Genomic DNA, 19,041 nt, shown 5'->3' on the forward strand with positions numbered 1-19,041 from the left:
CCAGGCGCTACCAGCGGATATTTGTAAAGTTCGCCAAGATTAACATGACCTCCCACATTCACTGTCCCTGGATGAAACAAGATTTCAAACTGAAGCAGTTGTTGATCACTTGAGAGGTGAGAAGTCAGCTGTCAATGGTCGTGTAAAACAGAGCAGTCAAAAAAAAACATGGAATTACTGTCAAGTCAACCAGTCAAGTTACACCTTACATCCATGTCTGTCCAGACTCAGAGGGAATCTAATAACTTACCACTATATTGACCTTTGACTCTGAAGGAATTGTGAGAAACATGCTGTCTTCATTTGGAGACAATTTTTACAGAAGAGGACAGAGGACTGACAGAGAGCTTTTGGATATAAAATGTCATCCCCTCATCTTTTGATCCTACTAGATATTTGAGTGTAACTTTGTCATAATTAGCATGTGAATTCTTGAATTATGGCCAAAAACCTTTAACTACCTTTAACTGCTAAAATCAGTTCATCCTTGAAGTGGACGTTTGAACCAAGTTTAAAGAAATTCCCTCCAAACATTCCTGAGATATCGACTTCAAGAGAATGGGACGGACATGAGGTCGTGGTGACGTTGACCTTTGAATCCCCAAATTTAATCAGCTCATCTTTGAGTCCAAGTGGATATTTTTTTTTCCAAGTTTGAAGAAATCCCCTCAAGGCGTTTCTGAGATATTGCATTCACAAGGGATGGCATGGGATGACCTAAAAACATAATGCCTGTGGCCACAGCTGTCACCAGCATGGAGCCATAGAAAAAGATTTTTTTTTTTTTCAAAACTCAAATTATGAATCACAGAGGTCCTTGAGCATACAGACATGAATGTGCACAAAAAAGGCTACTCAGTCTAGTAGTATGACATTAGCTTCGGAGAAGATACAGGTCTGTTGATCACTCACACACACATCAGTGATCATATGATCCCCTGGTGGGGATAATAACTAAATAAACCCTTTTTGATATGATGGGCTGCTTCCTTAGGTGTAAAATGTTTTAAAATATAATTTTCACCCTCCTCCAAATGTTGTACACTAGAAATAAGAATATATGACCAAAGTGAAATGTTACTTTCACAGCACATCCACAAATAGACTGTAGTTTGTCCCGGCAGATTAATGTGTCAAGACAGTGCAGCACTTTAAATACAATGTTAAAACTGAGAAAGGGAGCTCAGGCGCCGTCTCAGCCCCGCTGCTGTTCAAGCAGGAGAACACCTCAGCGGAGCTCCCTCTGTGCTCTGTCACAACATATTTATTTTGGTTATCACAGGTTTTTCTGACATGATAATTAATTGAAAAGTTGAAGAGATAAAGCCCATTATGGATCACTGAAGGTTCTTTTTCAACTGTAAAACATCTTAATTAGATTATGATGTTAATTGTCTAATATTTGATTCATTACCTTGAGATTATGCACTGCCAGGAGAAGTGTGCTAATTGAAATTCAGGACAAACACACACAAACAAGCACACGCTCTGATACATGGTGATTATATTCCATATGTTCCTATTATGAGCATAGAGAATATGCACAGCGCTTATTGAACAAGTATCACCAAAATGAATCTCAGACAGCAAAACAGGGAAACACTCACTTTATAATGTGTGAAGCGCTTCAGGGGGATTTAATTTCACTTGTGTGTGGGAATTCTGAGATTCAGCACTTCAATCTAAATTATGCTGTTGAGTTAATTTATGGGGACAAGGGCAAAAATTTCTTATCAACTTCCCAGCGCTGAACTCGCTCACTTTAGTGTAATGAGAATCATCACGGTCGGCTGCACAGAATAGACTGAGCAGTCCAATATGTCCAAGTGTCTGAAGAACCTCTGATTGCTCTTCTAAATTAGATTTTAACCAAATAAATCAAGCGGTCATTGACACTGGTAGTGCCTCTGTGGTTCAGAAACCACAGAGTGGTGTTGGCACAAGAATTTTGGTCCTAAAAGTTCAAAATAGTTTGTTCATGCCAGTTCAAACATAAACGACAGTAGCAAACATAATTTGTTTAACACACAGTTCCTTTATATCTTGCTTTTAAAGGGACAGCTCTCCCGAAAATCAAAAGTACATGTTTTCCCCTGGCCTGTAGTGGTATTTATCCATTTGGATAGTTTTGATGTGAATTGCAGAGTTTTAGAGATTTGGAGATATCGGTCTGCCTTCACTCCAATATAATGAAGATCTAAAGATACATTTGGAAAATTCAAAACCAACTTCTCTTTCCACAAATCATGACCTGGTTACTCAAGATAATCCACACAACTTGTTCTGAGCGGTTTCATATAGGAACTACTTCCGCAGTAGAATCTAAAAGAACTACTTTAGAATCTACAGGAACTACTTTCTTACTTCTAGAAACACAACATGGTCTGTGAATTATCTCGAGTAATCTGGTCAAAAGACACTGGTTTGGAATTTTTCAAATGTATTATTTGGGTGCTTTGAGCACCACAGGATTAGTGCCATTTATTTTGATTATGTTATTATATGGAGAGAAGGCTAGTCTGACTCATGGGATGCACACTGCTGGTATAAGTCCTGCCACTGGTTGTTTGCTCCAAGCAGCATTGTGGCGTCTGTGTCTTTACTTTCAAAGTCCCTGGGAAGCAACAAAAAACCACTGAGCTGCAACCTACATGCTGAAAATGACAAATTAGCGCCTGGGATACTAATGGTATGAATGTAAACAAGCTAACAGCTGTTACTGGTGGTGTAGTCATTTTATTGCCAGAATTCACTTCCTGATGTGCAAAAGTTCCACCTAAACAAGTATAGTACTATTTTGCAGCAGCACCACAGCAGCAGCTACATCCTGGGCTTAGAGCTAGCCAAGATGTTTGTGATTGGTTTTAAAAAATGCAAATGATTCAGGGTGCTTTTTTCCCTTATAGCAGAATGTGTATGTGTGGAGCCAGACCTTTCTCCAGTGCTGAGTGCTGTGGAGAGAGGTCTGGCTATGTGAGGCTAAGAGAAGGCAGACATCTCTACAGCTGATACCTCCAAAACTGCATCTTTCAAAAAAAAAATTCTAGATGGATAACTAGCACTACATGCCAGGAGAAAAATACTGTATGTATATTTGATTTAAGGGTGAACTGTCCCTTTAAGGTTATATGACATTGTTCATAGCACGACTGTCCTTGACACAAGAAAAAAATCAGCTGTTTCTTGGATGGATTGGTGTATCACTTATAGTATGTTAGACATGTAGCTCTGTGATCCGCAGGGTTCATTCATCTAAATCAAACCTGACTACGCAATGAAATTAGATGGCAGTTGGTTTATGAGCTGACATAAAGATGTCATCCAGATAAATGATCAGCGGGGACACTAAAATTGAGAGGTATTTTTGGTGATAAAAGCCTGAATTTCATCAAGAAATAGAAGTTAGCAAATTCTAATCACTTGTGAATGCACTAGTTCTACAGCCCAAAAGGGAAATTAAAACTTAGGAAGGAAATTAGTGCATCAAATTCTGCAAAATTAGATTTTGACTGGTTCAGCCTCTTCTTGCAGGAAATTCCTCAACTTATCTGGAATTAGAATTTTCAGTCTCTATTTAAGTTAAGGTACTGAAAAAAGTATTATCAGCAACATTTACTTACAGTATGAAAGATAAAAGTACTCACTGTGAAGTAAAATGGTCCCTGTCAGTGTTTTACTATTATATCTGATCTTTATGGATTCATATTACTGCTGCATTAATGTGCTCATATTGTAATTTACTGCTGTAGATGTTTAAGGTTGCGCTCATTGTAATTACTTAAGCAATTTACTGGTTTAATCCACAGCAATGCATCATATCATCAGCTTTTCATGGTGCAGCCCTGTTGTCAGTTTTGTGAAATTTTCCAGCTGGTCCAAAAGGGTATTTAAAGAGTTTGTTTAGCTTTAGAAATTCTGTCAACCCATAAGTTGACAAAATCATAAACATTCAAAATCGCCAAACCTGGGGATACATGGTTTTCACTCTCACAGGGAGGGTATGAAAAGTTGTAATTTGACAAGTAAATAGTAACTTAAACTGTCAGACAAATGTAGTGGAGTAAACATTCAAACCCTGGAAGTTACCTTAAGACAATGAAACAGAACAGAAATGCAAAAAGTTTAAATGAAACAGTAATAACGTATTTAGTTTTGGATTTTCCAAACCTCTGCTTTCAAAAGTCAACACCGTTGAAATTGGTGACCACAGTGATTCCATTAAAAGAAGGATTATCGCTGCAAAATTTCACCATTTTAAATGATGCATTGACTGCAGCTTTATTATAAATAAAGGCCTAACTCTACTGGCTGTTGTTGGATATCATGGGGGCGGGAGGAAAAAGTCAAAAACTTCTCTACTAAAAATAGCAATTAGCTAAGCATGTTAATTAGAATTTAAGTAGAAGAATATATAACATAACAGAAATTTCAGCAAATAAAGAAGTTATCTGTCATATATTGATTAATGATCTTGTGTAAATGTGTAGGCTATGTATATCGAGTGTAGTGGTTGTATAGTAACAAGACTAAGAGTTTGCAGTCATGCTAGTAGCAGTAGTAATAGCAGTGCTACAGGCACAAGACAGAGGCTAAAGCTAGCTTACATCTCAAGAAACATTAATGCAGCAGACCCTGAGACAGTCACCCAGCCAGACCAGCTGGGCTGCCATCACCTCAGGGAGAGAGCCTGGATAAGAACTAAGCCAACCCGGCTTAAGACAGCGAGCCAGAGAGAGATGCCTCGTCGTCGGCCCACGTTGATCCTTCATCAGCCTACATTCTCCTCTTCAAACCCCCCACATAACAAGTGCAAATCCAGTGGTATCTAAGAAGTTTGGCTGGAGGTAAAGGCACTACAGCTATTAAACTTGCATTAGTAAACCAGACATGCTAATGTGTGGAGATTATGCTGCAGACATAAAGACAGAGTTTAATCCATTCCCCACACGTGTGGTCTTGGGTCACATTTTTGAGAGATTATGTGGTGTGTAAGATTTAAGGGGATCTGTTGACAAAATGTGGCAAAAATGGAATATAATATTCATAAGTATGTTTTCATTAACATGTAATCAGTTTTGTACCTAGAAAGAGGCCTTAATGTCTAGGGAGGGTGCAGGTCTTCCATGGAGGCCACCATGTTGCACTTCTATGTTTCTACAGTAGCTCAGAATTGACAGACCAAATCAGGGCTATAGATACGTTTTTTTTTTTTTTTGTTTTTTTGTTTTTTTGTGGCCATCATAGTTTCTCAAGCACGCTTGGAAGGAGAGAGTGAGGTGAGGTATTGCAATCTGCACACTCACTGCTAGATGCCACTAAATTCTTCACACTGGTACATTAACTTTAGCTGAAAATCGTGTCTAACCTCCAGTGGTTGGTGGTTGGTACACTGTGACTTCAAACTTGTCAACAAGTGCAATACACTTGTCAGTGACACAAATCCTTTAAGCTTGGAATTAACTACACACTGTAATAAAGACAACTATGATTAAAAAAAAAACAGTTAAGCATCTAAAAGTCCATGACACACTCCTTTACATAAACGCAGCAATCACAATCACACAATCAGACAAACTTGAGTGGCCACGCTCAGTCCCTACCATATTTAATCAAATGAATTTAAACTACTGTGACTAAACACATTCTCATTTCCCCTTTACCTGACACAGTAAATTAATTTTTGTGAATTGAAAAAGCTAATATAGATAAGCCATGAAGTCAGGAAGAGATGATTCCAGCTGCCACCTGTCACCATCCTCTTCGACCGTTTAACGTGAGGAGCAGAGAGAGCAGCACAGTCAGTCTCGGGACAAAGTCACTTGTTGCCATCGCATCATCAGAACTGTGCATCCGTCTGCTATTACCATCTATGTAAGCGCCACTAAAAGGACGACTCCATTTCTGTTCTTTTCCAGGTTTTTCAGATGGAAACTCCCACTCAGCTATCAGTCAAAAGCGGTGACATTCTGTAGGTCAGAGAGGAAGGTAGTTGACTTTTGGTTAAGTCTCATTCCCAGGTTATCAAATACTGATGCTTTGGGTAGTAGTAATAGTTAGTGTATATTTGGAATGGTGATGTATACTAAGGTTATGTTTCTATTTACTATTATTCTGGTTTGAAGTGCTAGAATATAAGTGATAATGATGTAATGCAGTTTTTAGAGCGTTCAACTTTAATGGGTATTTTTTCATCTGCCCGGCTGAGCAAGTAGGTCAGAAATCATCTTGTCTGCAGTCAATTTTTGTTTGCCCCTTTACAAAGGGTATTAGCAGTTATTAAATAACAACAAAGAGTAGAGTTAGTTGTCATGTTTAAGCTTGGGCTGCAGGCCTGCAACATCTATAAAATGTCAGAAAATTGTGAAAAGTCTCCATCCCAGGTGATGTCTTTAAATGTTTAATATAATAAATGAAACAGGAAAACTCCATATTTGAAAGGCTGGTTTTCTGCAACTTTGCATGAAAATTTACTTGAACAATTAATCGATTATCATGGTAGTTTAATAGTTTAATTCTTTTTAGTCATTTGCCCAGCCAGGCAAGACAGTTGCCAGATTCACTTGCCCCACATGGTGTTTGACTTGCCCTGGGCAAGTGGTCAAGTCCTTATTGTGAAGCCCTGTTCTGTGCATGAATACAAAAAGGTTTGGCAACATGTTGCTAATAAGAAGCAGGGAAACCTGTGGAGGTTTGGATTAATAGGTTATGAGGAGAGTATGTAAGTTTGTAGTGAATCTGGCTGAAAAGCAAGTTTGGACAAGAATCACCTGCCGTCATGTTGTAATGAATATTCAAATAAACCCTACAAGTTTCCCTGCCTCTTTGAATTCTGAGTTTACTGGGTTTTCACAAAAAAGATTGCAGACAAAGTTGTCACTACAGTCCAGAAGATTTCTGATTTCTTTCTTGACATTAGACAGTGAATCAGTGTCCTCAGCACAGATGCCTAAACAACCTATGTGGAGATGAGATGCAGCAGTTTCAGGTGGTGCATTAAGCTTCAGGCCCACTCACCTTCATATGTGTATTAAACTATCTTAAGAGGAGACTTCACAACGAAAAACAATGTCATTTTCTGCTCAGTTAGTAAGATGCTATTTATCATCTTTGATGTATATCACTGGCAAAACGTGCTGCGCTGTGACACATCAGTCGCTGCTTGATTTTCAGATGACTGCCTTTCAGAGGAATCTGATGGGAATCATTACGCTTATTTGTCTTATCATCACTGCTCCACTTAGTGCGCTGCCTCTGTGGATGCTGTGATGATGATTTCACATTTTCAGACAAACTGTGGGAGAGACTAAGGCACAGCGCAGTGACAGACAACTGTGATATCCTCATCTATATGACATAAAACATTTATTTTAAGGCACTTTTTGTTGCGCAGATAGTTGGTTCTTTACAGGATCATGAAGATAGCAGTTGCCATTGCTCTTGCTGCTCGAGGAGGTCGAGTACTCTTGAATTCTTTGTCAACCTCACAAACTGCATGTTTTCATTTTTTTCCTAATGATGAAATTATGGGATACTGCTTGTTATGATGTAGCTGCTGTCACAGAATAAAAACTACCGAACCTGACATAACGTTTTTTGGTATCTTTACTCTACCTCATCAAGCTGCTGATGTAATTAGTACTAAACAGATATTACAGATTTAAACATTTCTAGCTTAGCTTAAAGCTGATCTAATCAATATATTTTTTATTTATGAATGATCAATCATGTGGCTCTGTAGCCTAATTTGAAAGGTCTATACTGTCGACTCTTTTAGTTCATTGTTCCAGCACAAACTTCACTATTAGCATTTTTGTGACTAGCTAGAAAAGCAAAACATGACTCCAACATGACAACATGAGCAAAACCCAAGTTCCACCCCTTTTGGTCAGTGCTCCAGTAACACTGTTATCTAGTTAATCTACATTAGTTGTTAGCTAACTAGGTAGCTAATCTAAATCCACCATTAGCTAACTAGTTACAGATTATTTAGGACTTAAGAGGGGCAGGCGACATTACCATTCATTCGGAGTCATGCATTTAGCCACCTGACAAATTTAAGTCCAATACTGATGCTCCTTTTATTTCTTTTTTGGGTTCAACCACCTGAGGAAAATATCACTCTCTTTAGCTGCCAAATGCTCCACTATTTTCACCAGCTAGTTGCTAACTGAAGCCGAAAACACCTGCATGAAAACGGTTGAGGACAGCTGTGACAAAAACCAAAAGAATGAGCTGAAAGACACTGGAACTGTGGCATTATATTTTTATTATCCCCAGTGACTGGGGCTGGAGGAGTAGCTATCTACCTCCATTTCACAGCTAATCTCACACAGTACTGGACTCATCAGCTCAGTATTTTTTGTGCTCTTTTATGACTGCCTGTACAAAGACTGCTTGTGGTGATCCACAATTTTTGAGACGCTTTGATTGACTGCTCTGTTTTATACAGATTGCTGACTTCTCACTCCTCTTAACTGGCTGGTAGGAGGTGCAAGTCGTAAACAACTGCTAGGCTAAAAGCAAGGTTTACCTAGTCTGTTGCAGGGCATATTTTGGCCTTTGTTGTGGCTCAAAAACTGACTTCCAAGTGTTTAGTTGCATTTTAAACTGGGGCATCTGCTGATTAACTCCATACCCAATATGTTATCATCCACTAAAGTTATGTCACTGCAATCGAGTATTCAAGGTCTGCCAGTATCAAATGAGCGACCCAGACTTCACTATAAAATCAGCTGTATCTCGCTTAAGTCTGAACCAATTGTCATGAAATTAGATTTTTTAGAAACATGAAAAATTTAAACATGATTGGTTACTTGTTGGAATGAAATTCAATTAAGGAGGCAATCTAGTCAGCCGTACGCCAAAACATTAACCTAAATCTGAATAGCTACAACTTCCAATAGGACATGCTCAAAGCTATGACCAATGAATAGGCAACATCAAGTGTAAATTATTTAGAATAATTTATTTGTAAATTATTTAGAATTTCAGCTTTTGTGAGTTTCTTAAAACATGTTGATTTTTATATCTATTATATTGTTATAAATAAATTGAAATTAAGAAGTTTGGACATATTGTAATGTTTCTTGTTTTCTTATTAAAGTCGGTGTAAGGCAACAATAAACATGTTCTGAGATTGTTACACCACAGAAACCAGTATTATAAACCACCAAACCAAATTTAGATGATTAAAAAATAAGTATATAAAACTAGGTCTTAAAATCTTGAAAAAATGAGGCATTTTCTCTGCTCTGAAATGCTGGGGGCGTGTCAGGTTGCTGGAACTGAAATGAGCTGAAGTGAACTGCTGGGCAGATTAGGACCGAAAGAGTCGCTGAAAGTATGTTTGTAACTGACTGGTGAAAAGGTTGGGGGATGGTGCTGTTCACATGTTGGATCATGGGGCTTATATAGTGTTGGGGGATAATGGCTCCACTGCATCATGTTTCAGATCCGCCCAAAAAATCGTGAACACAGAAAATGTGAACAACAGCTTAACAGACTAACTCCACAATTCAGTACAACGCAGTTCTCAGTGTTTTCACATGTTTACAGCGACTATTTTCTAACATGCATCACGTGTTTAGAAGAAAAACTCTAAAAACTAAATTTTCTTTACACAGACTTTAAGTTTACACAGTTAGGTGAACCCAGGAAGCTTGGGTATAATATCATTACACTAGCCTATGAATCCTAAAGAAAGCTGACACTATAATATGCAAAAATGACTTACTAAAAACTTTGCATACATCTAGATAAGAAAGCGTACACTGTACTATACAAAAACCTTTATTCAAACCTTTGCAGATTTCACCAGTTGCATCTGGCAGTTGTAGTGGCACTGCAGTAGATAACCATCTGTTGTATTCCGTCTTTGTTACACAAATCATTTATCCATTATAAACTGCAAAAGTATTCCGGCAAACTCTGCCATGCTTTGTTCGTGTCTGTTTGTGTGTGTTATTACTGTAATTTAGTCACTGTTCCTTGAAAATTGCCTCTGAGAAATTGAATGGCGGCCAATTTCATATCCCTCATCACAGTACATCTTACTCCCCCTCTTTTGAGAAGGGGGGGGGGGGGGGGGGGGGGGGGGGGTTGGGGGGCAGGAGGACATTGAAATGAAAGGTGGCCTGCTAGAGTGTGGCAATCATCCCCCCCCTTTAAAGACAGTGGGAGAGGAACGGTCCTCAGCAAGGCAAAAGCACACTCTTTTATCATTTCTCCAGACGTAATCAGAGGGGAATGATGATGATAGTAATAGAAGATGGGCTGGGATAAGATGCTATGCTTGTCTCCCGCTACCCAGCAGAAAAAATAGCCATCATCTGCGTAGAGGTTGTGCATGTGTGTCTTTCCACTTTTGGTGGTTTGACGGAGGAATTTCACTGTTGAGCGATACCTCAGAATTCTGCCTCTTTCTCAGCTGGAGAGCTCGGTTGTAGCTGATGGACTGTGTTACGCCCTATAGCTAAAGAAAGACTAATCTTTGGTCCAGGAGACAGAAAATAGACCAATTGAGGACGTATGTTAGTGCCTCTGTGTCCTTTACATCAAATTCATAGGCTTATAGAGCCAATCACAGGGCAAGTATACTTAGGAAGGCTCAAACAGCCCCACTGATTTTTATTCTTATCACTTAAGCACACTGCACAGAGGTGGCAGTGCAATTGTGAACATATCCGTTGCATTTCAAACAGCGATAAGGTGCGGTCAGTTGAATTTCTAAGCCCTCCTTTTCATGCAGAGCAGCAATAATGATAACACTGGGAGATAAAGGCTGGGATGTACAGGAGCATTCATGCAGAAATTTTCTTATTAAAGAACTGTCGTCTCTATAGTGCCGTGTGCCTGCCCTTTGTATCGGAAACCACATTTCCAAAGACAGGAGCTTATTGCTTTTGCTCATCAGCAGTAGAGAGAGGGGAAAAAATGGCTCCTAATTTTCGCTGGGTGTGAAAACAAAGCAGACCCGGGGCGTAACAGTGACCTTTAGTGTCTGGGTTCTAACCACCTGCAGCAAATAAACACAGCAGAGGCACATTATTTAACACTAAAAAGGCAGCAATGTGCTGCCACGCCGGCAGAGGCTCAATAACCTCTTCTTAAAAGTACTTAACATAAAGTTTCAGATGTGCACCGAATTGTTTTGGAAATATATACCAACCTGCAGGCACACAGGTTAGAACTGTTTTCTGAATTAAAGTACAAGAGAGGAGCTACAGAACATGTAAATCAAGCCTGAGAAAATCCAAGCAGACAGATGTTTACACATCCCTCAATACCACATCAGCTCAATAATACAGTAGGTGTTATACAGTAGGATCACATTTTTCAAATGCAGAATGTTTTTCATGGTTCTGAAAGCTGATTATTTCTCTATAGCAAAGCAATTACTATACCATACTGTATGTGTGCTAAGTTACCTTCTTTATACTTTGCATTAAAATGTGTTTCTGGGTGATCAGATTGCATTTGGATGGTGTTTGATCAAATAAGTAGAAGCATATGAGTGATCTGATCGGCCAAACCACAGCTGGAGGTGGTCAGGGAGGCATTGTAACCACAAGTGTAAACACAGTTGCGTTTTCAATCCAAATGTAACATCTATGTGGGCAGAAACTTTGTTTGCAGCAAAGTTGTTGCTACATTTAGCGACTTTTCCTACCCTCTAAGTGACTTTATTTCTAAAGGGCTACTAACAAAAAAAAAATTATGACTTATTTGCTAAATGTGGCGAGGAGTTGCTGCTCACTGCAGGAGAGGGAGTTCAGTGAGTTTCGATGGTCACATTGATGCTCTTGCTCTGAGACTTTCTCCTGGATTGGAACTTTTCAAGGTGCAAGTGAGATTTGTTCATTTATCTCTAGATTAGGACGTTTCTATAGCTTATACATATACACAAGGAAGAAAAGAAAGAATAGAAATTTACTTCAAATAGTGTGCTTTTGATTATTTGGCCAAAAATGTCTCCATCTACCTCTTGTATAGCTGGTGATCTCTCCCTCATTAGAACCAACACAACCACTGAGCTGAATGTATGATGATGTCATCATCATGCAAATTAGTGTATGACGTCATTTGCTGACTTTTGGAGCCAGTGCTTACTACTGTCATTGTAAAAGAGATGGCAACACTGATCCTGATTTTCTTTCAGTGTGTATACTGGAAACATATTAATTCCAGGCATAGCAGATACAATCTGGATAAACTACCCCTCTGCACTATACTGGAGAGAAAGCAAACATCTCTGTGGCCAATATCTCTAAAACTCACACCGTAACTATCTAGATGAGTAAATGGTGAATCATCCTTTGCAACTGAAGTTCAAAGACAATGAAACACAAGTCTTTCACTAAAAGATGCTAAATTGCACCACGGAGCTGATGGGAGATGTGGAGTTGAGGGGTAATTATCTGTTGGTTCATTGCTACTGTCATGGTTTGGGTTTTTTGCAGCCACTTCCTGTTTCCTGTTTTCCTTCCTGTATTTTGGTATGTCTTCCCTTGTGTGTTTCTGTTGTCTTGACTTCCTGCCATTTTTCTTTTTCCCTCCTTTTTTGGATCACCGATTATGTTCACCTGCTCTTGATTGCCCTCAGCGGTGTCTTGTTATCCTGCCCTCCTCCCTGGTGTATTTAGCTTCGTGTCTGTTCCTTCTTCAGTTGCTAGTTTGTCCTCGTCTGATCGTGAAGGTAACTCATGTTATCTTGTGGCTTTTACCCTTGTGTTTGTTACTGTCTGTGTTTTTTTTGGGGGGTGGGATTTTTGCTTTTTTTTTTTTTAACTTTAATTTCCTTCCTCACATTTTGTTTTTGTTGTTTGGTTACTTTTCTCTGGTTGTGGACTCTCCCTACCTACATTTACATAAGACTTTGTCTTGTAATTTTGAGTTTATTAATTCTTTCCCCACCATTAATGAGATGTCATTTAAGACACAACACATCCCCGCCAAAGATTTTCTGTCAATTGCAGCTGAATCATATGACAAAAACTTGTCACTTGAAGAAGAAGAAGAGAACTACTGGAATTCAGCAGCAGCAGCAGCAGAAGATGATGATGTTATGCAGCATGAAACACATCAGTGGTCAGCTGCAGATCTGTGGGGCAGAGAGCACTGCGACCTGGGCACAGAGCGAGGCTGCTCGTGCTGCAGACCGGGCCACAGGCCAGCCAGCCATGGCAGAGACCGCTCCAGCCCCCAGGCTTCTCAGACAGCGTGTTTTGGCTGGGGTTAATGTTAGCCATGCTGGTGACAGTGATGTCACACATGTAATATGAAGTGACAAAAAAGCAAAAACGTGAAGTCGATATTTTGCTTAAAAATGCATTTCACACAAATGCAGCTGTCTCAGTTTTGTTCTGTCCTCTGACATTTTCATAGAACTGAATATTCTGTGAGTATTGAAAGTGAGAGTGTTGGATGAAAAAAAAAAAAGACATTGGTGGGTAAGTGGGTGAGTTAAATAACTAAATAACTGCAGCAGTCTCCCTCCACTGTCTGGGTCCAAACGTGTGTTTTTTCATAAGTTCTCACGACGTTGGTTGATTCCTGTCACATAACATAGTCAAGGGATCCATTGAATATAACAATATTGATTTGTGTATATCATGAATCAGCAAGTGCAAGAGTTTAGATGTAATATTCTCCCCTCAGGTTATTAAAATCCCAGCATTCCCTGGAAAAATGCCAGGAACACGACCTTGCTGCAACCTTGATAATGATGACAGTTCGACAAATCTTTGACATTACTCAATTGTAATTTCTTGTTACTTATTGATCAATATATTCACTGGTGCTGATACATCTGCATCAAGCTGATATCAGCTGGAAACATACCTGCCGCTGAACAAACAACATGAGACGATCCATTTCCCCCTCAGACGGAAAGGAAACAGTTTATATCCATGACTACTGTTTCAAATACTGACCCGCAGCTAAAACTTTCATCCTCTAATAGAGAGCACTGAAGGGGCATGTCCCTGCTGACTTCAGATCAGCTCACAGCAGAGAGCTTGGCTTCTGGCTGAGTACGCAGGAGAGCTCTCCTTCTTTGTGTTAAAAGATACTTCAAACATGGCAGCAATGTAAACAGTTTCCTTGCTGACTTTTTGAGAAACATGAAGCCATTTCCATTGATTCAGAAAAATATAACTGCACACCCTGGCGCTCACAAACAACAAGATGGCACAAGGGGAACACGACACTGCACAGTTTTCCACTCCTATTACTTCAGTTTGAAGCTATATTGACTTCATGCCTATCCTTCAGATTCAGATTTGAAATTTCATATCACCACCAAAATCTAATTCGATTTTGTTGGATTGAGGCCAGCGCGTCTGTTCTGCTGTGAGACGTCCTGACAGAAAAAAATGAGCGGAGATGAAAACATATCTGTGACAGCAGAGAGGTGGAACAAGCCCTCCTTCCTTACCGTCATCCTTCACCAGAACCTCCTTCTGGCACATGTCCTGCACGTTCACGGTGCAGTTGACGATGAACTCTGGCGTGGAGCAGTCGTGTGTCATCTCCTCGCACTGGTAGCACTGAATCTGCAGAGCCAGCCCTGCAACACACACACACACACACACACACACACACACACACACACACACACACACACACACACACACACACACACGCAGTTTATTAAATCTACTTTCATTAGATCATTTTCAGCAGGTTACATGGCCTCCACCATCAGCTCATTTTTCATTTACATACTCCATTTATTTTTCTATCGTGAATAAAAAAAACATGAGTTTCATCTCAAGTTTCATTTTGGTGAAAATTCTGACTTCTGGTATCTTGTACTCTGACCGTTTCAAATTGATGTGACAGACACGCTCAATTATTTATTTGCATTTCAGTTGCTGGTGGTACATTTATTTTAGCAGCACGTTGTTGCAACATTTCATCACGTCTTGCCTCGATAGTGGACGTTTCGCTATTTCTGCTTTAAAACTGACTTTTGACCTTTAAAATATTAATTTCCTCAGGGAGGGAAATAGTTACCTAGTTACCTACCTACCTTGTTAAAATGGCTTACATATAGTTCTACACCTTATCTTCATTTAGTGTCCAAGGATTTCTGGATATGCAATTAGTCACCACCCTCTCTGCACACCCTACACCCCCCAACCCCCACCCCTACTCCTAAGTAGCTGTACCTGGCTTCTGTTTTGCTAGCTAATCACAGTAATCAGCTATATCCAGTTTCTCCTGTGAGATGGGCATCCCCGCTAATGATATGTATAGATTCTAGATTGGTTCATTAGGTTATGACATCATATACCCAGCCTGACTGAGTCAGTTTTTTAAGACTACCCTTGCTCACTGTAGTTTCAAAGTAAGAAATGCTCAGACCTGCTGTTTACTGCTTATTTTGCTCCTGATATGTATTGTAACACATGAAAAATACCATGTGGACATGTTAGCAAGGTTAAAATGGGATTTTTACTGGAGGGAGTCTTTAAAGCTATGATATGTAACATTTCCATATTAAAATGTCTAAAAATATTACATATTTTATTGAGTTGTGCACATTATCCCCAAAATTTCCAGCAATGGTCAGTAAAATCTGTAATTTATTCAAGATTAGCAAGCTGTTGCTAGCTAGTCGCTAGTTGCTAACATCCAGGAAAACACAGGATACATCATTTACGACAGAGAGTGAGGAAGGAAAGCATGACAACTATGGTGGGGGGTTTTTTTAACAGTGATGAAAACAACTCCCATGATCCCATGCTACTTCACAATGTCATCAAACTACATCTTTTGTTGTTTTAATGTTAGAGACACATAGGTCCATATCTGTATAAAATCATTAAAATATGACCACATAGAAATAATCTCGTGTTGAGATCAACCCATTGATCTATTCACATATCTATGGATCAGCACTGTCACACGCAAGTAAGGATGCCTCAGCCTCTGATTGGTAGACAGAATCAATACAAGGCATCTTTTGGGTGGCTAACAACACACTAACAACAACAACAACAACAACAACAACAACAACAACAACAACAACAACAACAACAACAACAACAACTGTTTTCAAAACAGAACAATGGATAAATAACTACAGAAGACATTTGGTGTCACATTCATCATTAATGATTTATTTTACCACATCTCCAAAAAAGATGCTGCAGTTCAAGGCTGGATCACAGAGCTAAAGAGGTACAATGCTAGCATTAGCATTAGCTTAACATTAGCCTGTCCTTCTCAGCTTACTTCAGTGCTAACTGCCTTCACTCTTCCAGCAGATGAGACTTTTCTTGCTCCTCAGAAGCTGCAGCATTTATTAACTAACAGACTGTAACCTGAACTGTACATTTACTGCCAGACTGACAGCTTTCTGCTAATGGCAATTAAGGCTAATAAAACATAAATATTAAGGCAGCAGTAGAAAACTGCCATCCCAAATGTTGCTGGAAAATGTTGCTTTGTCACCACAGTAAAAAAAAATCTTTCACAGCCTTAGTCTGTTACAAGTCAATAATATAGTAAATCCATGGTCTTTTTAATGTAGCAGTTAAAAGCTGCTACATTGAAAATATAAATATATCCATGAGCCACATTCATAATGAATGATTAAAACATAATTCAAAAAAGTTAAAATGTCACATGTTTACTAAAGGGTTAAAATGTTAAGAGTATTTATTTCATATAATGTCCTCATTGTTAAATAACCATCACAGATGAAAATCTATCTGGTGTGAGTCACGCAGGAATCGTGTTCACAGACGAGGTAATCTATTAAAGTTTTATTTACATGACACTTAGTCACGTTCACTGACTTCATTCTTGGACATATTTGACGTGTCACACACTCATACCTTGAATAAATTACCCATCTCTTTGGGTTTGACCATTGTTGGAAACATTTGGGATATAACATATGTCTTGCATTTTTAGACATTTTAATGAAGAAATGTCACATATTACAGCTTTTAGCTTTGTCGAGAGTAACAACACAACCCCCGTAGCTTCCCAGAGTGCAGCTGCCATCTTGTGTCAAAATATGCACATTCTGTAATATATTTTGCACTGTTATCTGTATAATACATTTCATGCACTTTAGTGAATTTTGTGAGACTTTTCTGAGTTTAAACTGCTGTGAGAGTGAGAGTTATCTCACATAAATACTGTTGATATTGTGGTAGCTTGAATAGGATGTGTACTCTACTCTCCTGTAAATTATGTATTTGTAAATTGTTGTATTTCCTTGAAAAATTGTTAAAGCTCTCACCGAGGAAACATCAACATACCACTCTTGTGAATGTAGTAACCCTAACCCATTTCTCCCTGTTTTTCAGGGACCAAACAGTTACGCTTGTCCATCTTGGGAGGTTGAGCAAGACTCTAAATGGATCATTAGATGTAAACTGAAGCTTTCTGATTTTTGCTTTACTGTAACTGCACCACAAGTGGGCTGTATAGAATGGAGCTCAGAAAGCTCTACAAAGGGCTGTTTTAACATCATCTGTACACATATGAAATGTGTATATCAGCATATTGGCTTATGCATACAGTTCACAACACTGGCACTGCACATCATCATCATCACATAGATCATCCCTGATGATGTGACCCACTATCTCACTTTGTTCACCACATATAGGGCTTGCTCTGCCATTAAACAATGAACAAAAGGTTTTAGAATCATGACAGCACTCTGTTTAAGGTTAAATTTAATGTCGTACTGCACTTCACAGCTTGAGCAGCCTCTGAGCAGTTGGTGTAAGCCAGCACTATGAGACAGGACGACCAAATCATCAGCGTACATCAGATGGTTAATGAGACTATCCACCACCATATATCCAGCCTTATACTCTTTTCAGTTTTCTGAGCGATCAACCATGCGGAGACTGAAGAGAACAGGAACAGAACAATGTAGCCTGACCTCATTACAGTACAGTTACTGTTTGTGTTCCCAATGACCATGCATCTTTCAATATTTTCAAAACTGACAGAGAAATAAGACTTAAGACGTCTAAGGGGGTCAGATGTCCCAAGTGTGAATTAATTATTGCTGCAACAAACACTAATTTTCATTGTCAATTATTTTCTCAATGAATTGAGTAGGTGTTTGGTCTATAAAATGTCAGAAAATGCTGAAAATGTCAATCAGTGTCTCCCAAAGCCTGAAGTGACGTCCTCTAATGTCTTGCTTTGCCCACAATCCAAATATATTCAGCATACTGTCATAGGAGAGTAAAGAGACCAGAAAATATTCACATTTAAGAAGCTGGAAACAGAATATTTTGCCTCTTTTTAAAATTACTTAAATTGATTAATGATCAGTTCACAACTGATTAATCAGCTCTGGAGGTCATGTTGTATTTGTTCCAGAATTAAACATGTTACAGATTAAAAACGGGCAGGAGGATGAGATTTTATGCACAAATGATCAAACATCATATTTTACTATTGGGCAACATTAGTAGAGAAAAAAACAGATATATCAGTCTGACGATTATTTCTGGCCAGTAATTGCCTGATACAGCTATACTGGTGTGTATTAATGTCGGTGCATTTATTGTCTGGTATGCATCGATATGAAAACTTTTTTTTTTCACAGAACATAATTACATTAAAAAAAATAAATATTCTTTAATTTTTTTCAGCATTTCATATGTGATCATTTTTCTTACATAGTTTATACATACATACAGTACATACATACAGAATATTGCTCTGTATATCAATGTCTTTTTTAAGCCCCTATCTGTATCAGCTCAAAAAATCCGGTACTGGTCTGTGTCTTAGTAAAACTTTGCGTTCGGATGTAGGCTACAGTGATGTATTTAACAGCAGCCAGTAAACATATAGACTTAATAGACTTGATAGTGGAAGTTATGGTAAATATTCTTTGTATGATGTACTCCATGACTTATATTTGTAATGGAGTATTTTTACACAGTTGAATTACTTTTGCTCGTCTCACATCTCTGCCCAGATTGATCGAATAAATGCCATCGGCAGCAGACTTGAAAAGCGCTCCTCTTCACTGTGACACTGCGATTACTGCGG

General features: G+C 38.8%; 1 protein-coding gene across 1 annotated transcript in view; it reads right to left on the reverse strand.

The window, feature by feature from the left end:
• LOC146322480 (ly6/PLAUR domain-containing protein 1-like) overlaps nucleotides 1-19,041 on the reverse strand; it is a 29,316-nt gene that overhangs the window by 9,658 nt on the left and 617 nt on the right. The window contains exon 2 of the mRNA XM_084724470.1: nucleotides 14,435-14,566. Coding sequence (XP_084580596.1) covers nucleotides 14,435-14,566 — 132 coding nt within the window. The remainder of the gene's footprint in view (nucleotides 1-14,434; nucleotides 14,567-19,041) is intronic.

The sequence above is a fragment of the Lutjanus erythropterus genome, chromosome 8 (assembly GCF_056507025.1).
Source record: "Lutjanus erythropterus isolate fLutEry1 chromosome 8, fLutEry1.hap2, whole genome shotgun sequence".
Classification (NCBI taxonomy): Eukaryota; Metazoa; Chordata; class Actinopteri; order Lutjaniformes; family Lutjanidae; genus Lutjanus; species Lutjanus erythropterus.